Source organism: Acanthochromis polyacanthus, chromosome 22 (assembly GCF_021347895.1).
Source record: "Acanthochromis polyacanthus isolate Apoly-LR-REF ecotype Palm Island chromosome 22, KAUST_Apoly_ChrSc, whole genome shotgun sequence".
Taxonomy (NCBI): Eukaryota; Metazoa; Chordata; class Actinopteri; family Pomacentridae; genus Acanthochromis; species Acanthochromis polyacanthus.
The window spans coordinates 8,075,945-8,102,900 of NC_067134.1; the positions used below are offsets into that span (position 1 = coordinate 8,075,945).

A 26,956-nucleotide genomic window follows, 5' to 3' on the forward strand; every position below is an offset into this window, starting at 1 on the left:
AATCCAACCTTTTACATCCAGATGACACAAGCCAGTAAACTATTTTATCCAAAACATGTCCTGAAGTCGGTATAAAATCCACGAATCGGTCGTTTTCAAGGAAATGCACCTCCCGATGCACGTCCAATATTCCCCGTATTTTTCGTAATTTTTTTTATTTAAAAATAGAATATTAGCGATTTTTTTGTACTGAAAACGGCTGGAAATGACTGAAGCTTAAAGGGTTAGATCAATACTCAGTCAGTTTAGATCAATATTAAGTCAGTTGAGATCAACACTCGGTCGGTTTAGATCAATATTAAGTCAGTTTAGATCAATACTGAGTCAGTTTAGCTCAATAAGTCAGTTTAGATCAATATTAAGTCAGTTTATACAATTATTAAGTCACTTTAGGTCAATACTAATTCAGTTCAGATCAATATTAAGTCAGTTCAGATTAATAATAAGTCAATTTAGGTCAATATTAAATCCATTTAGATCAATATGAAGTTATTTTAGATCAAATTAAATCATTATGGTGATATATTGAGTCATTTGTAGACAAATATGAAGCTATTGTTGACAGGTTTTGAAGCATTTAGAACCAACAGTGAGTCAGTTTGGGCCAAAAGTGAATAATTTGGAAAGTCCTATACAAATAAAATATATTATTTGGACAATTTGTGGGTCAATAAAACACATTTTTACAGATTCGAGTTATTTTAGAGGCAATTTATTTTATCATATACTATTATACATAATATATTATGATTAACTAATATGTTATTTTCTCAAACAAATGTCAGAAGTTCGTCGAAATTTGTCAAATTTCTTGTATAAAATGACAAAAAATTAGTCAAAAAAATGCTTCAAACTTTCCCAAAAGACCTTACAGTTTGTCTAAAATGACTTCAGATTGGTCCAAATATCAAGATCATGTCAAGAACGTAGTCAAACTAATAACAATGGTCATAAATGACATTAAACCGGTCCAAAATGATTAATCTAACATAACTGACATGTCCACAGTCAACAAATCATTTTCATTCATTTCCTGTCTGGATGAAGTTCTGACCGGTTTGGTTCTGGTGAGAATCTGCTCCAGCAGCAGAAATAAAGACGTTTGTTAGCGGACCTGTCGTCAGTCTCAGGTGGACTCGGAGTAAATAAAGCTTTCAGGAAACAGCGACTTGGTCCCGGCGGCTCCAGCAAATTAATTTGTCAGATTGTTGCTTTTCAAAGCTCTCGGCCGGCCGGCGACTCGCCGCTCTCTCCGGTAATTAGCGGCTAATTAGCGTCGTGGAGCAGATGTCGGCGCCGCCAACAGCCTCTGTAAACAAAGATGGACGACAGGAAGCCGGCAGCTCGGCGTGGCGGCGACTCGGCAGGAAGCGGCGCTGAATCCTCAGAGACCAACATCAGAACCCAAGCTCAACATCCAAACATCTGGTTCTGACTGAAGGCTGCAGCAGGACCAGTACGCACAGCTGGAAGTCAGTGTGGAATTCAGAGACGGGTCCAGGACCAGGACGATGGGTCCAGGACCACGACGATGGGTCCAGGACCACGACGATGGGTCCAGAACTACAACAGTGGGTCCAGGACCAGGACGATGGGTCCAGGACCACGACGATGGGTCCAGGACCACGACGATGGGTCCAGGACCACAACAGTGGGTCCAGAACTACAACAGTGGGTCCAGGACCAGGACGATGGGTCCAGGACCAGGACGATGGGTCCAGGACCACGACGATGGGTCCAGAACCAGGATGATGGGTCCAGGACCACAACGATGGGTTCAAGACCAGAACGATGGGTCCAGGACCACAACGATGGGTCCAAGACCAGAACGATGGGTCCAGGACCACAACGATGGGTCCAGGACCACAGAGATGGGTCCAGAACTACAACAATGGGTCCAGGACCACAACAATGGGTCCAGAACCAGAACGATGGGTCCAGAACTGCAACAATGAGCTTCCAACACCACAAAGACAGCTCCGTCCCCATAAATATAAGTCCAAAACCACAACAATGGGTTTCCAACACCCCAACGATGGGTCCAGAACCACAACAAATCTGTCCAACACCACAAATATGAATCGAAGATCACAAAGATGGCTGCAGGAACACAAATATGGATCCACAACCACAAATGTGGCTCTGAAGTCAAAACAAATGGATCCAAAACCATTAAAAAAATGGACCAAAACCAAAACAAATGGTTCAACACCACAAATGTGGTTCTTCAAGTCCATTTTTTGGCCAGTTTGGGGTCATTCATTCAAAAGATGGAACCATTTTCCCCATTTTGGACAGGTTTTAAGTCCTACCTGACAAATTATGTGTCATCTGGAACAAGTTTCAGTCATTTTGGAATCATTTTCATAATTTTAAACGCTTGGTTGGTCCAGTTTTGGCATTTTTGACATATTTGATGTCATTTTGCAAAACATTTTTAACGCTTTTGGACTTTTGTCCTGTTTCAGATAAATTTGAAGTCACTTTGGACAATCTGAGGTTTCAATTCATTCATTAAAATCTATAAATCGTTCACATTTTTAAAAACATTTTAGACTCATTTATAGTTGTTTTGGACATTTTTTTTGGTAGTTTTGGACAAATTCTGAGTCATTTTTGCAGTGACTGAGAAGTATTTGAGACATTTAAAGCCCTTTGGGATGCGTTTTTGCCACTACAGACATGATTGAGTCACTCTTTAAAGTGTTTTTGTTTATTAAGGGCAGATTTGGAGCCACTTTGAAGACATTTGTAAAGATTTCTGATCTTTTTGTTCAGACAGGTTTGGAATAATTGTGTCCGACATGAGGCTAAAACAGCAGAAGAAGAAATGGAGCTGAACGCTGTTTTTCTGCTTTCCTGTGTCTAAATGTGTGTGTTTGTGTGCGACTGTGTGCGTTTAGCAGCAGATAATTGTGTCAGAGTGGATCCCGCCCCGTCCTCGTTAGTGTGTGAGTGGGTTTTAACGAGCTCCACTCCGTTAACGAGGGCGTTTCCTCTCACAAGTGAACCTTCGTCACCTCAACATGTCGAGTGTCGCGCTGAGAGTCGCACTAATGAGATCAGGACACGCAACAAGTGGCCGCAGCACACACAGGAACACACACACGCTATAACAAACAGTAGAAGAAGAACAAGCCCCGCCCACACTGCTTGATTGACAGGTCATTAATGTTAATCAATATTCTCTCATTATGATATTTTTCATCAATAAACTGCTTTAATCAATTAAATATTCATCATTTAGGATCGTTTTTGAGTCACGACACACGACTTTCTCACATTTTAAGTGTCGAAGCTTTTCAGTTTCCAGCTCAGTTTTTCTCGTTTTGTCTTTTTAAAGACGTAAAATTAGAAACTCGACTCCTAAAAACGATTAATTTAATTATTCAACCACCTGCAAAATGCTTTCTAAAGTCGTTCACACATTTTTGAGTCATTCAGGACAATTTTTGAGTTGCTTTGGACAAATTTTTGTATCATTTAGGGAAGTTTTTTGAATCAATCAGAACAATTTTTTTGAATCCATTAGAACAAAATTTTTAGTGATTTCAGACATGGATTTTTTCATGGATTATTTTTTAATCACTGAGGACAAATTTCAGTCACTCAGGATCATTTTTTAGTTGCTCAGGACAACATTTTAATGATTTAGGACAAATTTAGAAATTGTGAATCATGTTGGACAATTTGTTGAGTCATTTGGGGAACATCTTTGAATAGGAAAAAGACTGAAAAAAGACTTGAAAGACTTAGGACACATTTTGGAGTAATTAAGGACAATTTTTTCAATAATTAAGAAGTTTTAAAAAAATATATCCATTCAGACAAATTTTTGAATGATGTTACAGAAATCTTTAAATGATTAAGGATTTTTGAGTCATTTAAGACAAATATTAAAAGAATTTATGACATTTTTTTGGAAAAATTTAGGACAAATTTTGAATTACTTGGAAAAAAATTGATTTGTTTCAGACAAATTTTTGAATAATTTAGGACACATTTCAAAGTCATTCAGGACAACGTTTGAGTTGCTTTGGACAAATTTTTGAAAAATTTTGGAATTTTTTTAAAAATTAGAGGACAATTTTTTGAAAAAAAATGACTTTTTTAAATTACTGAGGACAATTTTTTGAAAAATTTTGGATTTTTTAAAAATTACTGAGGATGTTTTTTTTTAATTTTGGAATTTTTTTAAATTACTGAGGACAATTTTTTGAAAAATTTTGGATTTTTTAAAAATTACTGAGGATGTTTTTTTTTAATTTTGGAATTTTTTTAAATTACTGAGGACAATTTTTGAAAAATTTTGGATTTTTTTTAATTACTGAGGACAATTTTTTGAAAAATTTTGGATTTTTTTAAATTACTGAGGACAATTTTTTGAAAAATTTTGGATTTTTTTTAAATTATTGAGGGCAATTTTTGAGTCACTTTTTTGTTCAGATTTTTGTTGTTTTGAAAACATTTTGAGCCAATTTTTTTCTTACGATTTTGTCCTTTTGGACACATTTCATAGTTCTGAGTCAGTAAGTAGTAAAGTTCTTGTTAATCTGGACACTTTGGGACAATTTTTGTCCCTTTTGACACATTTTAAGTCATTTTTCAAGAACTGTGAAGTAATTTTCAGACAAATTTCAGACATTTTTTTGACTAATTTCACCCATCATTAGACGGGTTTTTGTTATGAAGGACTTGAAAAAAATGAACCCAAAGCCAGAAAACATTAAACACGAGCTAAAAGTGTTTAGACTTTAGAGGGTTAAAATGTATTTTAGTGAAAATCTGAGCAGAAAAGAATAAAGTTTGGCTTGAAAAGGTGAATAAAATGAGCTCAGCAGCAGCTGTGGTTAGAAATGAAACCTCAAGTGTTTCCTGCTGCGCTGCTTCAACACCACAGAAGAAGAAGCAGCCCAGGAGGACTTCCAGCCGTTTGGCAGCAATTACTGAAAGCGAAAGTGAAACCGTCTCTCTCTGCTGTAGCTCGGCCCTCAATCAGACGTCCGATTGGTTCATTAGAGATCACAGACCAGGCGACGCCGCTAATTGGCTGATTTGTTCGTTTGAGAAGAACCAGATCAGACTCAGGTGCTGCCGTCGCCGTGGCAGCAGGGAGGGCTTCTTCTTCTGCAGCTTTTATTCCCGTAGAAACGAGACGAGAGGAGCGGTGGAACTTTGAAGAGGAACAGGAGGAGGCTGGAAACCCGAACTAATGATGGACCGGAGGAGGAGGAAGCACCGCCGGGACGCTTCAGACGGCGTTTAGAGCCCAGCGACGGGACGATTACCGAGACAGCTACAGTCAAAAATAAGTCTGTTGTAATAAAATAAGTCCGTTATCATAAAAACAAGTTGCTTAGGACACTTTTTAACATCATTTAGAACAAACTGGAGTTAATCCGGACATTTTAAAAATCATTTACGAAAACAATGTGACTTTTTTTGGAAAATATTTGTTTGATGTTTAGAATTCTGGACCAAGTAGGAATCATGAAAGACTTTAAAATCCTTTCCAACTAATTTCAGGTCACCACATTTAGCATCTTTTGTCATTTACTGGAATCAACGTTTTTGAAGTAATCGGAGCATTTCTTTTGAATGATGAGGAACAAACTTTTTCATGCTTCAGGACGCATTTTGAAGTCATTCAGGACAGATTTTGAATCAGTCAAATTTTTTAATCACTTTTGGCAAATTATTGAGTCATTTAAGATAAATTTCTGAATGATTAAGGAAAAATATCTGAGTCATTTAGGACAAACTTTGTAATTCTGCTCATTTACTATGACATTTTAAGTAATTCTGGACAGTTGCAGAGTGATTTTAGACAATATTTTATTATTTATTCATTTACAATACAACTTTTTGAATAATTCGGACACGTTTCTGAGCCATTTAAGGCAGGTTTTGTCACCGTTGGATAATTTTAGACATTTCTTTGGTCAGTGATGATCATTTGGGGCAAACTGAGTCACTGACTCATTTTGGAGAAAAATGTGATTTTTTTGGGACCAAGTTTGAAGAATTCTTGACACCATTTTTGTCATTTAGGGGGACATTCTCAGTCTTTTTGGACAATTGACGGGTCATTAAGGACAAACTTTTGAATCATTTTGAACAAATCTTTGAATCAATGGAGAAATATTTTTTGAACCATTTGCAGAAAGTTTTGGGGTTTATTAGGACAAATGTTTGAGTCGCGTATGACTTTTTTCTGAATTTTTTAGTTAATTAGGACAATTTAAAAAGAATCCTTTAAGACAAATTGTTTTTAGTTTGAGTCATGTTAGAGGAAATAATTTCTTTTTGAACCAAGTTGAATAATTTTGGACACTCTTTAGGTAATTTAGGGGATATTTGAACTGTTTTTTTTTTTTTTTATCTCTGCTCCATTTGAACCATTTTCAGTCTTTCAAGACATTTTTCCACTGTTGGACTTTAAACTAAACCTTTTGGTCAGTGATTCACATTTTCAGTCACTGAGTTGCTTTTATAAAAAATTGCTTTGTTTGCACCAAGTCTGAAGAATTCTAGATGCTATTTTGTCTTTTTGGAAAACTGCTGAGTCATTTATGACATGTATTGTCATTCTGGGCCGGTCTCTTGTCCATTTGGACCATTTTGGAGTCATTTAAGAGATTTTGTCACCGCTGGGGAATTTTAGACAAACTTCTTTAGACACTTTTGTGGTCACTCATTGTCATTTGGGACAAATTTTGAGCTATTTTGAGAAAAATGTGATTTTTTTGGATCAAGTTTGAACAACTGTAGACACTAGTTTGTCTTTCTGGACAACTGTTGAGACATTCAGGTCATGTTTTCGCCGTTCTGGGCCGGTCTTTAGCCCATCTGGAGCACTTCTCAGCCCCTCTGGACTAATTTTCGTGACTTTGGACACGTTTAGCCTCCAGCGTTTGGTCGTGATCAAACCTCTCCAGAAACAAACACAGATCAGAGGCGAGGCGACTCCGCTGCCGCGCCGCTAATTGGCTGATTTGCTCGTTTGAGGGGAATTAGGATCAGACTCAGGTGCTGCCGTCGCCGCGGCAGCCGGGAGGTCGACTCGTCCTCTTCTTCTTCCTCTTCTTCTTCTTCCTCTGCTGCTTTTGTTCCTTGAAAAGGCGGCGGCGGCTTTGAAGCGGCCCGAAGTGTCCGAGCGTCGAGCTAATGACGGCTGGCGGACCCCTGAGACCCCAGACGCTAATTGAAGTCAAGTGTTTGTGTTAACGAGGCTTCAGAGGAGCTCACCTGTTTGATGGGGATGGCTCGCCCGCTGCCGATGCTGTCGGCTCGAGCCTCCAGGCCTTTCTTGTCCTTGTCGGCTTCGCTCGCCTTCCTCGACTGCAGATAGAGATCAGAGAGAGGCTTCAGCCGAGGCTCGTTACGGAAACATGAAAAACCGTGGGTTCTGCTGGAACTCGGGTCCAGGAGATGTTTAAAAAGCTCCACGCTAAAGGTGACGTCTTAAATGTGGAGTCTTTAGCAGCTTCTCAGCAGATAAAACCTCAATAAACCACATGAAGCAAGCAGATAATTACTTATTTGACTTGTTTAGAACTAATTTTTTCAATGATGTGGGAGAAGTTTCTGAATGATTTAGTCGAAGTCATTCAGCACAAGTTTTTTAATTATTTGGAACATTATTTGAATGATTTAGGAAAATTTTAGGACAAAGTTTTGAATCATTGAGGACAAATTCAATTCGTTCAGGACAATTTTGAAAAAAAAAATAGATTTAAAAAAATAATAATTCAGGACTTTTTTTTTTAATTGAAACCAATAGAACAACTTTTTTGTCATTTAATACAAATTTTTGAATCCAACAGGACCAATTTGGGTCACTTAGAATATATTTTTTAAAAAACAAACTTTAGGAAAATTTCTTTAATTACTGAGGACAAATTTCAAATCATTCAGGATAACTTTTGAGTTGTTTAGGACATTTTTTTTTTTTTTTAGAATGATTTGGACTTTTTAAAAATGATTTAGGAACATTTTTATACATTTTATATATTATATATTTCAGATTTTGGTCGTCTTGAAAACATTTTGATCCAATGTCTTTCTCAAGATTTCGTCATTTTGGACAGATCTCATAGTTTTGAATACATTTAAATCAAGTTCTTGAGCAATTTTGCACATTTAAATGATTTTGGACACATTTTGAGTCAATTTTGGACAATTTTCATTGTTTTGGACAACTTTTGAGTCATTTTAAACCCTGTTATTGTCCTTTTGGCCATTTTTACAGTAATTTTTAGACTAATTTAGCACAGTTTTTGGCAAAAATGCCAAATATTTGCTTGTTTCAGGTCGTTTATCTGGAATATTCTCAGTTTCAAATCCCAAAAATGTGAAAATAGTCATGACTTGATGCTAGATCCCAATAAATGTACGAACCAACATGAAAAACAATTGTTTTTATGCAGTTTTAATGTTCTACTGTCAGCAGCCTAACAATAAAAGGACATTTTATCTGCCACTCGGATAAAAAAAACGCTCAGAAACACTGAATAGAACTTTTCATGCTTCACTGTCAGGACGTTGAAGCACCTTTCTGAGGGTATGAAACTGGATTTCTGTGGCGTTGCCATGGAGACGGTACTCACGGTGAAGAGGTTGGAGCGGCGTTTGGACTGTTTCCTGACCGGCGTCGGGGTGTTGGTGGCCGGAGGGACGTCGATCCGGAGCTCCTTCTGACTGGTGCTGGGAGTCGACGGCACCGAAGACGAATAATCGCTGAGACTTCCTCCTCCGTTACTGGTCTGGAAACAGGAAGGACAGATGATGGTGCTGGTTTGTGTGTCTTTGTGGGGGTTTGTGTCTCTTTGTGATCGTTTTGTCTCTCTTTGTGGTCGTTTTGCGTCTGTGTGGTTGTTTTGCGTCTCTTTATGGTTGTTTTGTGACTTTTTGTTGGACCTTTACATCTTTATCAGTTCCTTTTCTGTCTCTTTGTGGGTGTTTTGTGTATCTTTGTAGTTTTTCTGTACTCCTGATGGTCATGTTGCATCTTTATGTGGTAGTTTCGTGTCTCTGTAATGGTTTTGTGTCTCTGTAGGGTTTTTACATCTTGATACGGTAATTTTTTGGTAATTTCTTGTCTCTTTGTAGTTGTTTTGTGTCTTTTTATGCTTATTTTGCGTCTTTATGCAGTAATTTTGTGTCTCTGTAATGGTTTTGGGTCTTTTTGTAGGACTTTTACATCGTTGTGTGGTCTTTTTTTAGTCATTTGGTGTTTCTTTGTAATCATTTAGTGTGTCTTTGTTGTCACTTCATGTCTCCTGTGTTGTTTTTGTGGTCAATTTGCGTTTCTTTGTGGTCGTTTGGGTATTTTGTGGTCATTTTGTGTCCTTTTGTAGGACTTTTAACATCTCTGTGGTCTTTTAGTGTCGTTTATTGGTTATTTTTGTCTCCTTTTGGTTGTATTATGATCTTTTAGTCATTCGTTCACGTCTTTAGAGGTAATTTGGTGTCTCTTACTACTATTGTGTGTCTGTGTTGTGTGTCTGTGATGCTCTGACAGTGAATCCTCTGCAGTGCGATCAGCTGTGTGGAGGCGAGGCAGATAAGCGTTTGTCTTTGGGGAGTCAGCGGCTGAAAGATGGCTTTTTAATGACTAATCAATGGAGGATTGAAGGACGAGGATCGAAGAGCTTCTGGATGAAGAACGAAGATTCTGGAGGAAGAACGGAACATTCTGGAGGAAGAACGGAAGATTCTGGAGGAAGAACGGAAGATTCTGGAGGAAGAACGAAGATTCTGGAGGAAGAACGGAAGATTCCGGAGGAAGAACAGAAGATTCTGGAGGAAGAACAGAAGATTCTGGAGGAAGAACGAAGATTCTGGAGGAAGAACGGAACATTCTGGAGGAAGAACGGAAGATTCTGGAGGAAGAACGGAAGATTCTGGAGGAAGAACGAAGATTCTGGAGGAAGAACGGAAGATTCCGGAGGAAGAACGGAAGATTCTGGAGGAAGAACAGAAGATTCTGGAGGAAGAACAGAAGATTCTGGAGGAAGAACGAAGATTCCGGAGGAAGAACGGAAGATTCCGGAGGAAGAACGAAGATTCTGGAGGAAGAATAAAAGATTCTGGAGGAAGAACGAAGATTCTGGAGGAAGAACGGAAGATTCCGGAGGAAGAACAGAAGATTCTGGAGGAAGAATAGAAGATTCGGGAGGAAGAACGAAGATTCTGGAAGAAGAACGAAGATTCTGGAGGAAGAACGGAAGATTCTGGAGGAAGAACGGAAGATTCTGGAGGAAGAACGGAAGATTCTGGAGGAAGAACAGAAGATTCTGGAGGAAGAACAGAAGATTCTGGAGGAAGAACGAAGATTCCGGAGGAAGAACGGAAGATTCCGGAGGAAGAACGAAGATTCTGGAGGAAGAACGAAGATTCCGGAGGAAGAACGGAAGATTCCGGAGGAAGAACGAAGATTCTGGAGGAAGAATAAAAGATTCTGGAGGAAGAACGAAGATTCTGGAGGAAGAACGGAAGATTCCGGAGGAAGAACAGAAGATTCTGGAGGAAGAATAAAAGATTCAGGAGGAAGAACGAAGATTCTGGAGGAAGAACGAAGATTCTGGAGGAAGAACGAAGATTCTGGAGGAAGAACGGAAGATTCTGGAGGAAGAACGGAAGATTCTGGAGGAAGAACGGAAGATTCTGGAGAAAGAACAGAAGATTCTGGAGGAAGAACGAAGATTCTGGAGGAAGAATAGAAGATTCTGGAGGAAGAACAGAAGATTCTGGAGGAAGAACGTTAGATTCTGGAGGAAGAACGAAGATTCTGGAGGAAGAACGGAACATTCTGGAGGAAGAACGAAGATTCTGGAGGAAGAACGGAACATTCTGGAGGAAGAACGGAAGATTCTGGAGGAAGAACGGAAGATTCTGGAGGAAGAACAGAAGATTCTGGAGGAAGAACGAAGATTCTGGAGGAAGAACGAAAATTCTGGAGGAAGAACGGAAGATTCTGGAGGAAGAACGGAAGATTCTGGAGGAAGAACGAAGATTCTGGAGGAAGAACAGAACATTCTGGAGGAAGAACGGAAGATTCTGGAGGAAGAACGGAAGATTCTGGAGGAAGAACAGAAGATTCTGGAGGAAGAACGAAGATTCTGGAGGAAGAACGAAGGTTCTAGAGGAAGAACGGAAGATTCTGGATGAAGAACAGAAGATTCTAGAGGAAGAACGGAAGATTCTGGATGAAGAACAGAAGATTCTGGAGGAAGAATAGAAGATTCTGGAGGAAAAACAAAGATTCTGGAGGAAGAATAGAAGATTCTGGAGGAAGAATAGAAGATTCTGGAGGAAGAACGAAGATTCTGGAAAAACGTTTAGCTCTTTCAACTCAACATGTTCCGATGGAAAACGTTCAAAACTCTTTATTTCGCTACAAACTCAGTAGTTTCTATTTGAGGTTCTTCACTGTCAGGACTTTGTATCTCCTGTTGACTGGACCTCACCGTACCGAGTCTTTGCGTCATTTTGCATTTTGGGGTAAATTTGTGTCTTTTGTTTGAAGTTTTACATGTTTTTGTGGACATTTTGAGTCTCTTTGTCGTTGTTTTGTGTCTTTTTGTTGTCCTGAGTTAGTTTGCATCCTTTTCTGGTCCTTTTGTGTCTTTTTGCCATCAATTTTCACCTCACTGTTGTCTTTTAGCAGAACTTTGTGGTAGTTTGGGTCATTCTTGTGTTCATTTTGTGTCCTTAAGTGTTGGTTCTGCAGCTTTTTATGGTCATTTGTTGTCTTTTTATGGTACTTTGAATCTTTTGGTGGTAATTTAGTGTTTCTTTGTTGTTGTTTAGTGTTTCTTTATGGTCATTTTACATATTTTTGTGTCGGTTTTGCATCTTGTTGTGGTCATTTTGTGTCTTTTCAAGTATTTTTGTGATAGTTTGGGTCCTTTTGTGGTCATTTTACATCTTTCTGTGATCATTGTGTCTCTATGATCATGTTGTGTTTCTTTGTTTTTGTTTAGTATCTTCTTGTGGCCATTCTGTGTTGTTTTGTGTTAGTTTGGATCATTTTTGTGATCATTTTGTGTTTGTTTGTGGTCATTTTGCATCTACTTGCAACCCTTTGTGTATCTTTGATGCTATTTTGTCATTTTTGGGTTGTTTTGTGGAAGTTTTCCATCTTTTCGTCATAATTTTACATCTTGTGTGGTCCATTTGTGTAGTTTTGTGGTCATTTTGCACCGCATTGTGGTCATTTTGCATCTTCTTGCGGTCCCTTTGTGTACTTTTGTTGACTGTTATTGATGCATATTTTTGATCTTTCTGTCTTTTTATGTGGAGGTTTTCCATCTTTTCGTAGTCATTTTATGTCTCTTTGTGGTTGTTGTGGATCATCTTGCATCTATTTCCGGTTAAATTGTGTGTTTAGGTGAAGTTTTACGTCACTTTGTGGTCATTTTTCATGTCTGTGGTTATTTTGTCTTTCTGCGTCATTAATAGAAACAGGAATGGATTACGACGTCTGATTAGTGGTACTACGAGTGTATTTACGTCTTTTGAGTGTAACTTCAGTAAAGTTTGTGCGTCCGTTTCAGCCTCCAGGATGTGAGTTGTGTAGCGTTGTCGTCCTCTCACCTGGCTGATGTGGACGGCCGACACTTGTGTCGAGCAGACGGACGAGTGACTCGGCGAGTTGGGCAGCGACTTGCAGGGTCCAATGGAGAGCTGCTGCTTCTTCCTGGTGGCGACGATCTTCTGGGCAACTGCAACAACAAAGACAACACAACCTGTCACGACTCGACAAAGACCGACAACCAGGAACACAACAAGAAAAGAAAGAGCTCCAAATATTTAGATCTCAAAATACATATTTGGATACCACCGTCACAACTGAATATTCGGGTCCAGCCCTGCAGAATATTTTCATGTGGTTGCTGTGTTTTCTACTTTTTTTCCCCTCTGTTTAAAAGGTTTTTTTGGTTTCCACGTTTTTTTTCTGTTTTCTTGTTTTCTGAAATATTTTTTGGTTTCTAAAATGGGTTTGCTAAAAAGTGGTTGTTGTTTTAAAAACTTTTTTCTCTGTTCTATGGTTTTGTTGTTGTGTTTTCTAAATAAAAAAAATGTTTAAAAAAGTCTTAGTATTGATTTCCAAGTTTTTCTGTTTTGTTTTATTTAAATGTTGTTTCTTCGTAATTATTGCTTTCTGAAATTTTGCTTGTTCCTAAAAACATGGTTGTTATTTTACAAAATATTTTGGTTTTTGTTCTCTAAAATATTTTGATTTGCAGGTTTTTTTCTGGTGTGCTGTTTTCCAAAAGCTTTCTAAAATAGAGCTGTTTTCTAAACTTGCTAAAACGTGGTTGTTGTTTCCAAATTTTCCCCTGTTTTTATGTTTTGCTGTTAGGTTTTCTAAAAACCTTTTAGTGTTATCTGAAGTGTTCTCTATTTTAAAATGTTATTTTGTTTTCTTGTGTTTTTTGAATTAGTGTTTTGTGAAATATTGTCTTTTCTAAAATGTTTTTTCCTAAATATTTTTTCTGTTAGTTGCCTTTTCAAAGAAGCCGTTTTCAAAAATTTTGTTTCGTTTGTCGTCGCAGTGAACACATGATCCTGACAGTGAAGCGCGAGGATTAAAATACTGTAATTAATCCAGATTTAGGCCTAAATGTGATGAGTTTTAGTTTCTAAAAAAAGCTGTTTAGAGAAACTTTTCCGGCTCTCCATCAGCACATTTCTCCACAACAACAGTTTTAACAGTTAATTTGATATTTTATGTCATTTTTGAAGCTCAAACAGGAAACCTGAAGCAGAATAATGAAACCAATCAGTAAAAGTGACTTTAGTGACTCCATCGCCTCGGCTCCTATAAACCCTCAGATGAAGCCATTCTTTTAATTGGGCTCGTTAAGGCGGCGGCTTCGTTAACGAGGAGAAGCTCGTAAACATTTTTACCTCCAGGTGACTCGGGCCGAGCGAAGGGCAGCCGAGGAACAAACTCCCAGTTTAAAGGAGCCAAAGAAGAACCGCTGATCAAACACACTTTCAGCTGGATTTAAACCGACACAATCAAACACGACGCACAAAACGGAGCCACAACGAGACGACAAGACGACAACGAGACCACAATGAGATGACAAGAAGACGACAACGACACCACGACGAGACGACAGCAAGAACACAAGACCACGATGAGATGGCAAGAAGACGACAAAGAGGCGACAATGACTACACAAAGTAGAAACCAAAAAGAAAAAAAATAAAGTCAAACTGATGTCAGAGTGAACCAAAGTACGGAAGACCAGAGGTGCAAAACACAACAAGAAAACACAACAACACAAAACAGAAAAAATGAGATTTTAGAGAAAACAACACGCCGCAACAGAACTCAAGATAAAAAAGATATTTTTTAAATGCAATGTTTCATAAAAATTTTGTATTTTCAAAAATTTTCTGCTTCCTAACATTGTGTTGTTTTTGTTTTCGTTGTTGATTTCTGAAATTTTATTTTTATTCTGTTTGTTGCCTTTTTTTAAATGTGTTTTTGAAAAATTTGTTGTGTGTTGTCTGAATGTTTTCTTCTGCTTTGTTCTGTTTTTTTAATTGTTTTTTCTTCTAAAATTTTGTTATCAGTTTTGTTGTGTTTTTTTAAATGTTGGGTTTTGCAAAGTGTTGTGTTTTTTAAATGTAGTTTCTAAATGTTGTGTTTTTTCGTTGTGTTTTCATATTTTTTGTTTCATTCTTGTGTTTTTGAAAGTTTTTCTTCCAGTCAAGTTTTTTTTCAATGCTGTGTTGACTAAAAATGTTGTATTTTTAAAAATGTGTTTTCTAAAATGTTGTATTTTTACATTCTTATTTAGTTTTCTTTTTGTTTTTACTCTAACGTCGTGTTTGTTTCCTGGCTGCTGTTTAATCATTTGATCGACAAAATCTCACAAAAAAAGGTCAAAAAGCTGAAATGAGCGTCGCGTGGAGCAGGAAGTGGGTTTATTTTTTATTCTTTCCGTGTTTCAGCGGCAGGCGGCTGTCAGGCTGGAGGCTGTATTTTACCTTAAGTGTTAAGAACAGTTATTTTAAGGTGGCGCTAAATGTTTAAACTGCTTCTTAATGCAGTTTAACTTTATCCATCAATCGTGGTTCTGCTCTGAAGCTGTCGGTCCGTCTAATGGAAACGTCTCCCACAGATTTATGGCCGTGAAGACGAGCTGATGCTGCAGCTGCAGGCGGAGCGTCGCAGGATTCACTGCAACCTGCCGCAGTCCAAGACGCCGTCAGTTTACACCAAAAACGTCCTGAGCTGAACTCGAAACAAAACTGTTTATTAATGTTAGTGGACCTTTAATGAACCTCAAAAAAATGTGGCTCCAATTTCCCAATTAGTGGGAAAAATAACTGCTATTTTTTTTTCCAGCTTTTAACCAAAGCTGTCAAGACTTTTCAGGAGGTGTTTCATGACGACAGAGAGTGGACGATCCTGACAGTGAAGAACAGAGTGCAATAAATGGGAAGTCAATAAAAATTATGGCCTAAATTTAATTACATTTAGTAAAAAATCAAAGTTGCTTTTACAAATTAAATGTCAGAAATTTTATCCAATTTTGTACAATGTTGCTGTTTTTAAAAAATACATATTTATGCCAAAGTTGTTGAGCCTTTTAAAAAGAAACTTCCATAATTTAAGGCGCTAATTTTTGTAAACTGAACTATATCAGCAAATTTTATGACGGATAATGTTAAACAGAGATTTTTAAAGGCTTGGCGAATGTTAGGAAAACATTTTAGTCAGATAAGATCAAGAAAAATTTTGATGACGACAGTGAATGGATGATCCTGACAGTGAAGAACAGAATGCTAAAATGCTTCATATCAATCAAGTTTAGGTGTAAATTTAATGAATTTTAGATTTAAAAAGTCTGCCTGTTTTCACAAATTTTATTTGGGTATAAACTGTTGTTTTCTTTTCTTTCTTTTTTAAATTTACATTCATATAAAACGTTGTCAAGCCAACTGGCTCAAGTTTCATAATTACTTCTCACAACAAATATGAAAATGTTGCATAAAATAAAAAAAACTGAACACAAATTTCTTTACAAAAATTGCTGAAATTCAGGCTTTAATTTTTATTGGTATTCAGCATTAGAACACTATGTTCTTCAGTGTCAGGATTATCCACTAACTGTGGTCATCAAACAAGTTTATCTTCGTCTCATCTGACCAAAACATGTTTTCCTGACTGTGGTTGTGGTGAGATTTGCTGATGTTTAACCCTTTAAGCTTCAGTCAATTCCAGCCGTTTTCAGTACAAAAAATCGCTAATATTCTATTTTTAAATAAAAAAAATTACGAAAAATACGGGGAATATTGGACGGGCATCGGGAGGTGCATTTCCTTGAAAATGACCGATTCGGGGATTTTATACTGACTTCAGGACATGTTTTGGACAAAATAATTTACTGGCTTGTGTCATCTGGATGTAAAAGGTTGGATTATGGCCGTTTTTTTGTGGAATCTTTTTTCTGTGTGTAATAATAAACCCGGAAATGTGAGTCGCGCTGTGTGCTTTGAAGCCGTGTATAGAGAACGGATGGATGGATATTTGTTTTTGTCGGACAAATGTGTTTATATTACCCGCTGTGGTAATCACATCTGAAAGTGGTTTATACCGGCGGATTCATGAGAATCTAAGTTTTCCATCGGCGTATAGTGTTTGTATAATCGGGTTTGCAGCCGTTGGACATTCTTGAAATTCCTATGCAAATTAGTAGGTGTACCGCCGGCGGTACACTGAAGCTTAAAGCTGCTGTCCGGAGTTTGAATCGCAGCGTCTCCTAAAACACTGTTGGTCCCTCCCTCTGATTTCGCCCCTTTATTTGTGCATGCGCGCAGTACATGAGAGAAGTGCCCGGAGTGCTGCAGCATCTCGCCTGTTTTGCTGTTTTCCCCTCTTCTACATTTAGTACATTTAGTAAATAGTAAAGGAATTACGTTAGAATGCTGTATTGAGTCTAACTTGTCCTAATACCAAAATAACATGAATCTGCTAGGACGAACTAGTAAAGTTTCAATATGTGATTACACTCGTGTATCCCTCTCGATGACGTTGTTTATCAAACTTAGTGCATTTACGCGTGTATATGTATTACATTGTTTATTTATTTCTATCTAGAGTTCAGAATTGCATGACTCCTCTGATGAAGAGTATGTCCCAGACGCCCCAACATCTTCCTCCAGAGGTCGGGCATCTAAACGAAGCCGTCAGGCGGGCTATGGAGGCCGTGGTCGGGGAGCGAGGCGAGCACCCCGAGCCAAAAAACGTCCTGCAGTCTCTTGGCCTGACAAGCCGTGGGATTGGTAACTTTTCTGGAAGTTGCTGATCCCTGATGCTGTCTCCTCCACAAGCAAAACAAATGTGCGCGCGGTTGCGTAGTGCGTAGCTCGCCCACCTCTGCATGGGCTTGCTTGCTGTGCGCGTAACCGTTGATTGACAGCATGACAAAGCTGAAGCTCGAACTTGATTGGTCGGCAGCGACCGGCGCTTTTTGGAATAACATGGGGGTCTATGAGAGGAAGGCGGAGCTCAGGAATAAATTTTCATATCGCGTTATACTAACTTTATATTATAGTATCGAACTAGACTAACACATTTAAGCTTTGTTAAAAAATGATACATAAATTGAAAACAAACAGATACTCCGGACAGCAGCTTTAAGGGGTTAACAGAGGTTACCACCCTAAATTATGGAAATGTCTTCTAAAAAGTCTCGTCAATATTGCCGTAAATGTACAAAAAACAAAAAAACTGTTGGTACCCAAAATTTCAGTGTCCACGTCATAAAATCATAAAGTTTCTGACATTAAATTGCTAAAAACAGCCATTTTTTAAAATAAAAGTTGTAAAATTTAGGCGTTTTTGACTATTGTTTGGCTGATATGAAGCATTATAACACTCTGTTCTTCAGTGTCAGGATTATCCATTCACTGCTGTCATCAAACAAGTTTATCTTGGTTTAATCTGACCAAACATGTTTTCCTAACATTCATGAAGCCTCTAAACATGTTTGTTTGACTGAAGTTGTGGTGAAATGTGGAAATATCTTCTGATGTCTGAGTTCTACTGGATGGTTGTGATAATTTAGCTCAGCTGTTTGTCTGATTCCTGATCAACAACAGATGAGGAATGATGGACAAAAAGTGGATTTATGTGTTTGATCAGCGTCCAGAAAATCCTCTGGTTGATCCGAATTAAAGAAACGGAACTCGGACGTGTCAGTGTGAGAACATCGGTGGTCATCGGAGCTCGTTAGCGACGCTAACGAAGCGCTCTCAGTCTGCACTCTGACACGGATTAAAAGAAGAAGAGTGAGTGTGTGTGTGTGTGTGTGTGTGTGTGTGTGTGTGTGTGTGTGTGTGTGAGAGTTGGCGGTTCATGTCGGTGTAATTAGGCTAATTAAATTAGCGCTCTGATGGACGAGGGAGTGCGACGCTGTCACCCTTCCTCCCCCCTCCATCCCTCACTCAGAGGTCACTCCCCCCCGACTGGACCAGGCTTCACTTCCCATTACAGGAAACCACACGTTAAACGCACAACGACACACACAGACACACAACGGAACACAAAGGAAGCACACCGACGGTCATCATTGTTAATATTAGTTCAGTCTGAGCTGATTCTTCACATCGCTGCAGATAAACGCCTGAATTCATCACTTCCTGTCAGCTCAGATGTCGCTTTTAGAAAATTATCACCAAGTGTTGCTAGGTTATTTACATCCAAACCAAACTACGTCACAGAATCACATCAGAGCTTCAGTCGGGTCCTTGGTCAGAAAAGACCGAGATGAATTCAACATAAGGACCGCCACAGTGGACGTATAAACCTTAGAGTGAAGCATGGAGGAGGAAGTATGACGATATGGGGCTGCACGAGTGCAAAAGGTGTTGGGGAGATGACCATAAAGACACAAAATGACCAAAAACAGGAAAAATTACCACAAAAACTACCACTTGGAGACAAAAAACGAGCACTAAAATGCACAAAACAACCACAAAAAGATGCAAAATGACTACAAAACACATAAAACAGGTACTAAAAGGTAGAAAACAAGAATATAAAGATGCAAAAAGACCACAAAAAGACACAAAACAATGACAAAAATAAAAAAATTCAACAACATTAAACAAAACTACCACTTGGAAACAAACAATGAGCACTAAAATACACAAAACAACCACAAAAAGATGTATAATTTCCACAAAGAGATGGATAATGGGTACTACACGGTAAAAAACAAGAATAAAAAAATGCAAAATGACCACAAAAAGACCCATAAACAACAGAGTCAGTGTTAACGATTGGTGTGAACCTGTCAAGGACTGAAACACGGAGAAGGAAGTATGATGATATGAGGCTGCAAAAAGACAACAATTACCACAAAAAATCCGACAACAACCACATAAAGACCTACAACAACCACGTAAAGACCTAAAACGACCGCAAAATGACCTACAACGACCATGCAAAGACCAACAACGACCATGTAAAGACCTACAACAACCACAAAAAGACCTACGATCACAAAAACACCTACAACAACCACGTAAAGACCTACAACAACCACGTAAAGACCTAAAACGACCGCAAAATGACCTACAACGACCATGCAAAGACCAACAACGACCATGTAAAGACCTACAACAACCACAAAAAGACCTACGATCACAAAAACACCTACAACAACCACGTAAAGACCTACGACCACATAAAGACCTATGACCACAAAAACACCTACAACAACCATGTAAAGACCTACGACCACATAAAGACCTATGACCACAAAAACACCTACAACAACCACGTAAAGACCTACAATAACCACGTAAAGACCTACAACAACCACAAGAAGACCTACAATGACCACAAGAAGACCTACAATGACCAAACGACCACGTAAACACCTACAATGACCACGTAAACACCTACAATGACCACGTAAACACCTACAATGACCACTTAAAGACCTACAACAATCACAAGAAGACCTAAAACGACCACATAAAGACCTACAACAACCACATAAAGACCTACAACGACCATATAAAGGCCTACAAAGACCACAAAAAGACCTACAACAACAACAAAAACACCTACAATGACCACAAAAAGACCAACAATGACCACGTAAAGATCTACAACGACCACAAACAGACCTACAATGACCACAAAAAGACCGACAATGACCACGTAAAGATCTACAACGACCACAAACAGACTTGTGAAGACTACATCAAGGTGTAAATCTGTCCAGGACTACCACAGTGGATGTACAGTCCTGACAGTGGAGCACGGAGGAGGAAGTATTATGATCGAAGAGGAAAACTGCCATTAAAACCATCAGATGTTTGAGTTTCTCCACAAGGACAAAGTGAAACTAAGACCTGCTGAGTTTGTTTCTTGACTTCAATCCGATTTGCGCGAATCAGCGTTTCTGCTCTCCGCCTGTCGCCATGACGATCATGAAGCCGAATACAAGAGTGATGAGGATTTAAAGCTCCGCCCCCTGGCCGCCGCCGGCGATGATGCGAAGGTCACGGAGATATACATGAGATCAATAGACAGACCTATCCATAACCATAAATCCTGATTTTATCCAGAGATCATCGACAAACACCAGGAGAAGAACGACATTTAAATGTGAAGGTCTGGAAACAATGAGAGGAGGAGAAGGAGAAAGAAGAGGAGAAGAAGAAGAAGTAGGAGGAGGAGAAGAAGAAGTAGGAGGAGAAGAAGAAGAAGTAGGAGGAGAAGAAGGAGAATAAAGTGTGCATGAGGGAGGAATTAGAAACACAATCAATGAATAATCTGCATAAATGCATCGATCAGCGTCCAATAACAGCTGCAGGAGGAGAATTTAAATTAATTAGGAGAAAAATGTGTCTATTATTAGTTTATAAAATACAAAAATTTTAGAAAAGTTCAAACTGTGAACAAACTATTGTTTAAATATTTAAATGGATTTTCTATTTTACTATTTAATTTACAATGTAATATATTTTGAGGATAAAAAGATAAAAATAACAATATAATGTGTTTTAAGTTTTCCTCAGATTAAAGCTTTGGAAGATTCAAAGATAAATAAAATTAAGTCAGTAAGTGATTAGAAAAATGGAATTATCTGTATAGTATTATTATTATTAATCTGGCTATATTTTCTAACCCAAAGAGCCGAGATTTCTTTTAGATATTCAGTCTAATATAAGTAAATAAATAACAAACAAATAATAAATTATTTTTGTGATTAAAGCTTCAGTAGATTTTAAAATATCTTTAAAATATAAATAAAATTCTAATTAATAATAAATAATATAAAAACACCTCAGATCAATGGCAGGAATTTATTCTAAATTCAAAAATAAAGAAGTGAATATTAAATTAAATTCTCTGCATTATTAATTAATATTATTTATTCTCTGCATTTACTATTATTATTATATTAATGTGCAGCTTTTGTGACTAAAGCTCAATAATTTGTTTTTTTAAATAAACAATTTAAATATAATTAGTCTTTTTTAAAATGAAGTGCTTCTGTGAGACTGAAGTTATGGAACATTTAAACATTTATTGAAAAATATTAATTATATTAATTAAATTAATTTGTGCATTAATTAAATTTTACAGGGTTGAAAGTCAGAAGTTTAATTTACTGTAAATTAATTAATATAAAAGTGAATCGATGAAATACGAAGTGAAATATTTACTGGTTTATTATTAATATTTAAATTTATTTAGGTGAGATTTATTTCAGATATTTGGTCAAATAAATGATAAAAAAATCTGATATAAATTTCAGTTTAGTGGCAAATTTATTGTAAATATTTTAATTAAAATACTTCATATTTAAAAAAATATGAATTTAAATATTAATGCAAGCTCTTATTTTGTAAAGACAGGAAACAACACTCTGTGTGTGTGTGTGTGTGTGTGTGTGTGTGTGTGTCAGGTACACAATCTGTTACACACTTTCAGTTTACACACACACCCAGAAAAACACACAAACGTACAGTGAAAAGAAAGCAAAGAAGAACGCACAAAACAGCGCAAACAAGAGCACACATCGAAATACAGTCGCACAAAACACACACATGAACACACACACACACACACACACACACACACACACACACACACACACAGACACACACACACACACACTCCTTGGGGCTGCGAGGACAGAAAACATTAAACTCATCGTTCTGCTGGATGATTAGAAAACTGATTAATTTGGGATAATGACGAGAAAAATGCAAGGAGACAGTGTCAGACACACAAACACACACACACACACACACACACACACACACACACACACACACACACACACACACACACACACACACGACCGCACTGAGACACACACAATCGCATTTAGAAACACACAATTACACAATAACGCTCAGAAACACACACAGTGGAATAATTAAGAGGATAATAAGGCAGCGTTTAGGGAGGAAACGTTCCTCCTGGGCCGAGACACACAAACATAACACACACAATTACACACAATCACACACACACACACACACACACACGCACACACAATAACACCCACGTCTTCTTCTTGAAGTGTTTCAGAGACTCTTCACATTTCCAGGTTGTGTATCTCTGCTCCTGCACTGCCCCCTGCAGGACAAACGCAGCTACAGCAACACAACACACACACAAACAGACAGACACACAAACAGCAACACAACAGACAGACACACAACCCCTGTGGCCAGCATCAGGTAACCATCCGCCACAGAAAACAGTCCCTTCCTGTCAGATAGAACCAGAGCAGTGATCTGTGTTACAGGAGCTCTGGGAGCAGAGCTGCACTTTCACATCATCACCACTCACTATATTCATTATGTTTGTTATATTTTTATTCTGTAGAAAATGTTCTGATCTCATCTCACAACTTCCTGATACTACCTCAGATTTTTAGGGGATTTCTTGTGTCACATTTTACATATTCTAAGTGTATTTTAGATGACATTTGATCTCTTTTTCTGCTTCCTTTTGGTCATTTTACGTCTTTTTTGTGGTAGTTTTGTTCCACATTTTGAGTATTTTGCGTAACTCTGTTGCCATTTTCTCTCTTTTAGTCTCATTTTGGTCTGTTTACATCTTTTGTCGTGGTAGTTTTGTGTCAGATTTTTGGCTACTTTGTATATTTTTGGTGGAGGCAGACGTCTGCTGGTTCTGCTGAAGGTTTTGTTGCCTTTTAATCTCTTTTGCGTCTCATTTTGGTCACTTTACATCTGCTTGTGGTACCTTTGCGTCCCATTTTGGTCATTTTACATCTTTGTTGTAGTTCTGTGACAGCTCGAGGCAGACGTCTGCCCATCCACAGCCTGGTTCTGCTGGAGGTTTTTGATCTGTTTTTCTCCCATTTTGGTCATTTTATGTCCTTGTGGTACCTAATTTTGTGGTCAGTGAATTCCAATTTGTGGTACTTTTGTGTCACATTTTGGTCAGTTTGTGTCACATCTAAGTTATTTTAGCTCTTGTTTTGTCCCCCTTTAATCTCTTAACCTCTCTTTGTTGTAGCTTTGACTGACACTTTGTTTCACATATTTTTGTTACCTTTCATGTCCTTCAGGTCTCATTGTGGTCCTTTCCCATCTCTTTGGGATGGATTATTTCAGATTTTGCTCGCTTCTTAGCTGTTCGTGGTAGTTTTGTGTCACATTTGGCTTGTTTTTCACATTTTTGCTGCCATTTTACCTATTTTGTGTCCTTTTTATGTGTCCTTGTGGCATCTTTACCTCATATTTTGGTCATTTAATTCCAATTTCTGGTAGCTTTGTGTCACATTTTGGTGAGTTTGTGTTACATTCATGTTATTATTCATATTTTTGCTGCCGTTTCATCTCTTTAGTGTCTCATTTTAAACCTCTTGCTGCTTGTTTTATGTCACATTTTGGTTGTTCTACATCTTTCTGTTGGTTTTGCATCTCTTTTCGGCCGCTCCGTGTCTCATATTGTCGTCCAAACGTGCGTTGCGGGGCTCTGGGAGCCGAGCATCGACTCAACACAACAAGGACGCTAAAGGTCACACATCTCAGCAGCAACAACTTCACGCTGAACACGATCAGGGGGAGCAGGAGGCAAACAGGGAAGAGGCTGAGGAGGAAAGTTTTGTGCGAATCGTAAACCCTGCGGCTCATTTTTTACACTCTGAGAGCACATTAATAAGAGGAAGGCGGCGGAGACGTTAATGAAGCGGCGGCGGTCGGCAGGCGCGGGGTTAACGGCTGTAATTAGAGGGAAATGGATGACACCCAGGCAGCGCTTAATTAGCTGAGCTGCAGCCGCTGCCACGGCCTCTGGCTTCACCTGAGCTTCACGGTCGGCAGGTCGCAGCTCAAACTCCAGTTTCACCGCCGATCGGACGCTCAGAGGGAAATTAAACCCACAACAGGAAGTGAGAGGTGAGGGGCAGCGGAATGAGACGAAAAACAGACGAAATATGGACAAATCAATGTAAAATGACCAAAATAAGACACAAAACCACCACAAATAGATGGAAAGTAACCAAAATGAGATGGAAAACAGACGAAATGGGGACAAAAAGAGGTAAAATAACCAAAATATGACACATAACCACCAAAAATGAGACGAAAAACAGACGAAATACGGACAAATCAATGCAAAATGACCAAAATAAGACACAAAACCACCACAAATAGATGGAAAGTAACCAAAATGAGACGAGAAAACAGACGAAACAATGACAAAAAGATGTAAAATAACCAAATTATGACAAGAAACCCACCACAATGAGATGAAAAAACTGATGAAATGGCAACAGATGTAAAACCACCAAAATATGACAGAAAACAGACAAAATAGTGAGAAATAGATGTAAAGTGACCAAAATCTGAAACAAATCCACTGAACTGAGACAAGAAAACTGATGAAATAGTGACAAATAAACGAGAAATAACCAAAATGAAACACAAAACCACCCAAATATATGGAAAATAACCTAAATATGACACAAAACAAGCTAAAATAGACAAAATAATGATGAAATGGTGACAAATAGATGTAAGATAATCAAATTAAGACAAGAAAACACATGAAACGATGGCAAACACATGTAAAACAACCAGAATGACATGAAAAAAACTGATAAATAAATTATAAATAATCAAAATGAGACAAGAAAACGTGAGAAATAGATGGAAAATGACCAAAACGAGACAGTATATGTGCTTTTTGTGTATTTCTGTGTGTTTTTGTGTGTTTTAGTGTATTTCTGTGTGTTTTTTGTGTGTTTTAATGTATTTCTGTGTGTTTTTGTGAGTTTTAATGTATTTCTGTGCGGTTTTTGTGTTTTTTTGTGTGTTTTAATGTATTTCTGTGTGTTTTTTGTGTGTTTTAATGTATTTCTATGTGTTTTTTCTGTGTTTTAGTGTATTTCTGTGTGTTTTTTGTGTGTTTTAGTGTATTTCTGTGTGTTTTTTGTGTGTTTTAATGTATTTCTATGTGTTTTTTCTGTGTTTTAGTGTATTTCTGTGTGTTTTTTGTGTGTTTTAGTGTATTTCTATGTGTTTTTTCTGTGTTTTAGTGTATTTCTATGTGTTTTTTGTGTGTTTTAGTGTATTTCTGTGTGTTTTTTGTGTGTTTTAATGTATTTCTATGTGTTTTTTCTGTGTTTTAGTGTATTTCTATGTGTTTTTTCTGTGTTTTAGTGTATTTCTGTGTGTTTTTTCTGTGTTTTAGTGTATTTCTGTGTGTTTTTTGTGTGTTTAGTGTATTTCTGTGTGTTTTTTGTGTGTTTTAATGTATTTCTATGTGTTTTTTCTGTGTTTTAATGTATTTCTGTGTGTTTTTTGTGTGTTTTAGTGTATTTCTGTGTGTTTTTGTGTGTTTTAGTGTATTTCTGTGTGTTTTTTGTGTGTTTTAATGTATTTCTGTGCGGTTTCTATGTGTTTTAGTGTATTTCTGTGTGGTTTTTGTGTGTTTTTTGTGTGTTTTAATGTATTTCTATGTGTTTTTTCTGTGTTTTAGTGTATTTCTGTGTGTTTTTTGTGTGTTTTAATGTATTTCTGTGTGTTTTTTGTGTGTTTTAATGTATTTCTGTGCGGTTTCTATGTGTTTTAGTGTATTTCTGTGCGTTTTTTGTGTGTTTTAATGTATTTCTGTGCGGTTTCTATGTGTTTTAGTGTATTTCTGTGTGTTTTTTCTGTGCTTTAGTGTATTTCTGTGTGTTTTTTGTGTCTTTTAGTGTATTTCTGTGTGTTTTTTGTGTGTTTTAGTGTATTTCTGTGTGTTTTTTGTGTGTTTTAGTGGATTTCTGTGTGTTTCTCTGCAGCCTCTGTGTGGGTCAGTGAGGACCTGGTGTTCTCTGGACACCGTCCTCCTCCTCGTCCTTCCTCCTGTAATGTCCGGCTCGTTTATTAATCCCGTCGGGGAGTCCAGATAAAACTTAACTGCGCCGAGGTCTGAGCTAAATAGCCGAGCGGCTCCATTTAATGCTTAATTGAGGGGTGATTAGCGGGGTGAGGAGGGTGAGGAGGGGGGAGGCGGCGCAGCAAAGTCACCTTCCCAGAGGACTGGATCTTACCGTCCTGGAAGACTCGCTCCACGTTCAGCCCGTAGGTGGCGCAGGTCTCGTAGTAGGTGCAGCGCTTCAGGTCGCTGGACAGCTTCCTGGCCCGGCTGTCGTCGATGACCCGCGGGTTGGCCGAGCTGATGGCGTCTGCAAACACAACACAGGGTCAGCGAAGCCACAAAACACAGCCTCCATTTACCTGGAAGAGGCTGGAACACTGAGGAAAGTCATGTTTCTATGGATACACAGCCTGCAGTTCAACAGAGAACTTTTGGAACTGGAAACAAAAAGTCAGTTTAGTCACATCAGTGTCCAAGAAACATAAAACACAGACTGGTTTACCAAAACACAGACCTGTTTACCAAAACACAGACCGGTTTACCAAAACACAGACC

General features: G+C 38.0%; 1 protein-coding gene across 5 annotated transcripts in view; it reads right to left on the reverse strand.

The window, feature by feature from the left end:
* Positions 1-26,956, reverse strand: part of agap1 (ArfGAP with GTPase domain, ankyrin repeat and PH domain 1) — a 158,764-nt gene that overhangs the window by 68,643 nt on the left and 63,165 nt on the right. For all 5 annotated transcript variants that reach the window (XM_051941658.1, XM_051941657.1, XM_022214767.2 and 2 more), the window contains 4 exons: positions 26,574-26,708; positions 12,601-12,728; positions 8,610-8,765; positions 7,249-7,341 (listed from right to left, as the gene is read on the reverse strand). In XM_051941658.1, coding sequence (XP_051797618.1) covers positions 7,249-7,341; positions 8,610-8,765; positions 12,601-12,728; positions 26,574-26,708 — 512 coding nt within the window. The remainder of the gene's footprint in view (positions 1-7,248; positions 7,342-8,609; positions 8,766-12,600; positions 12,729-26,573; positions 26,709-26,956) is intronic.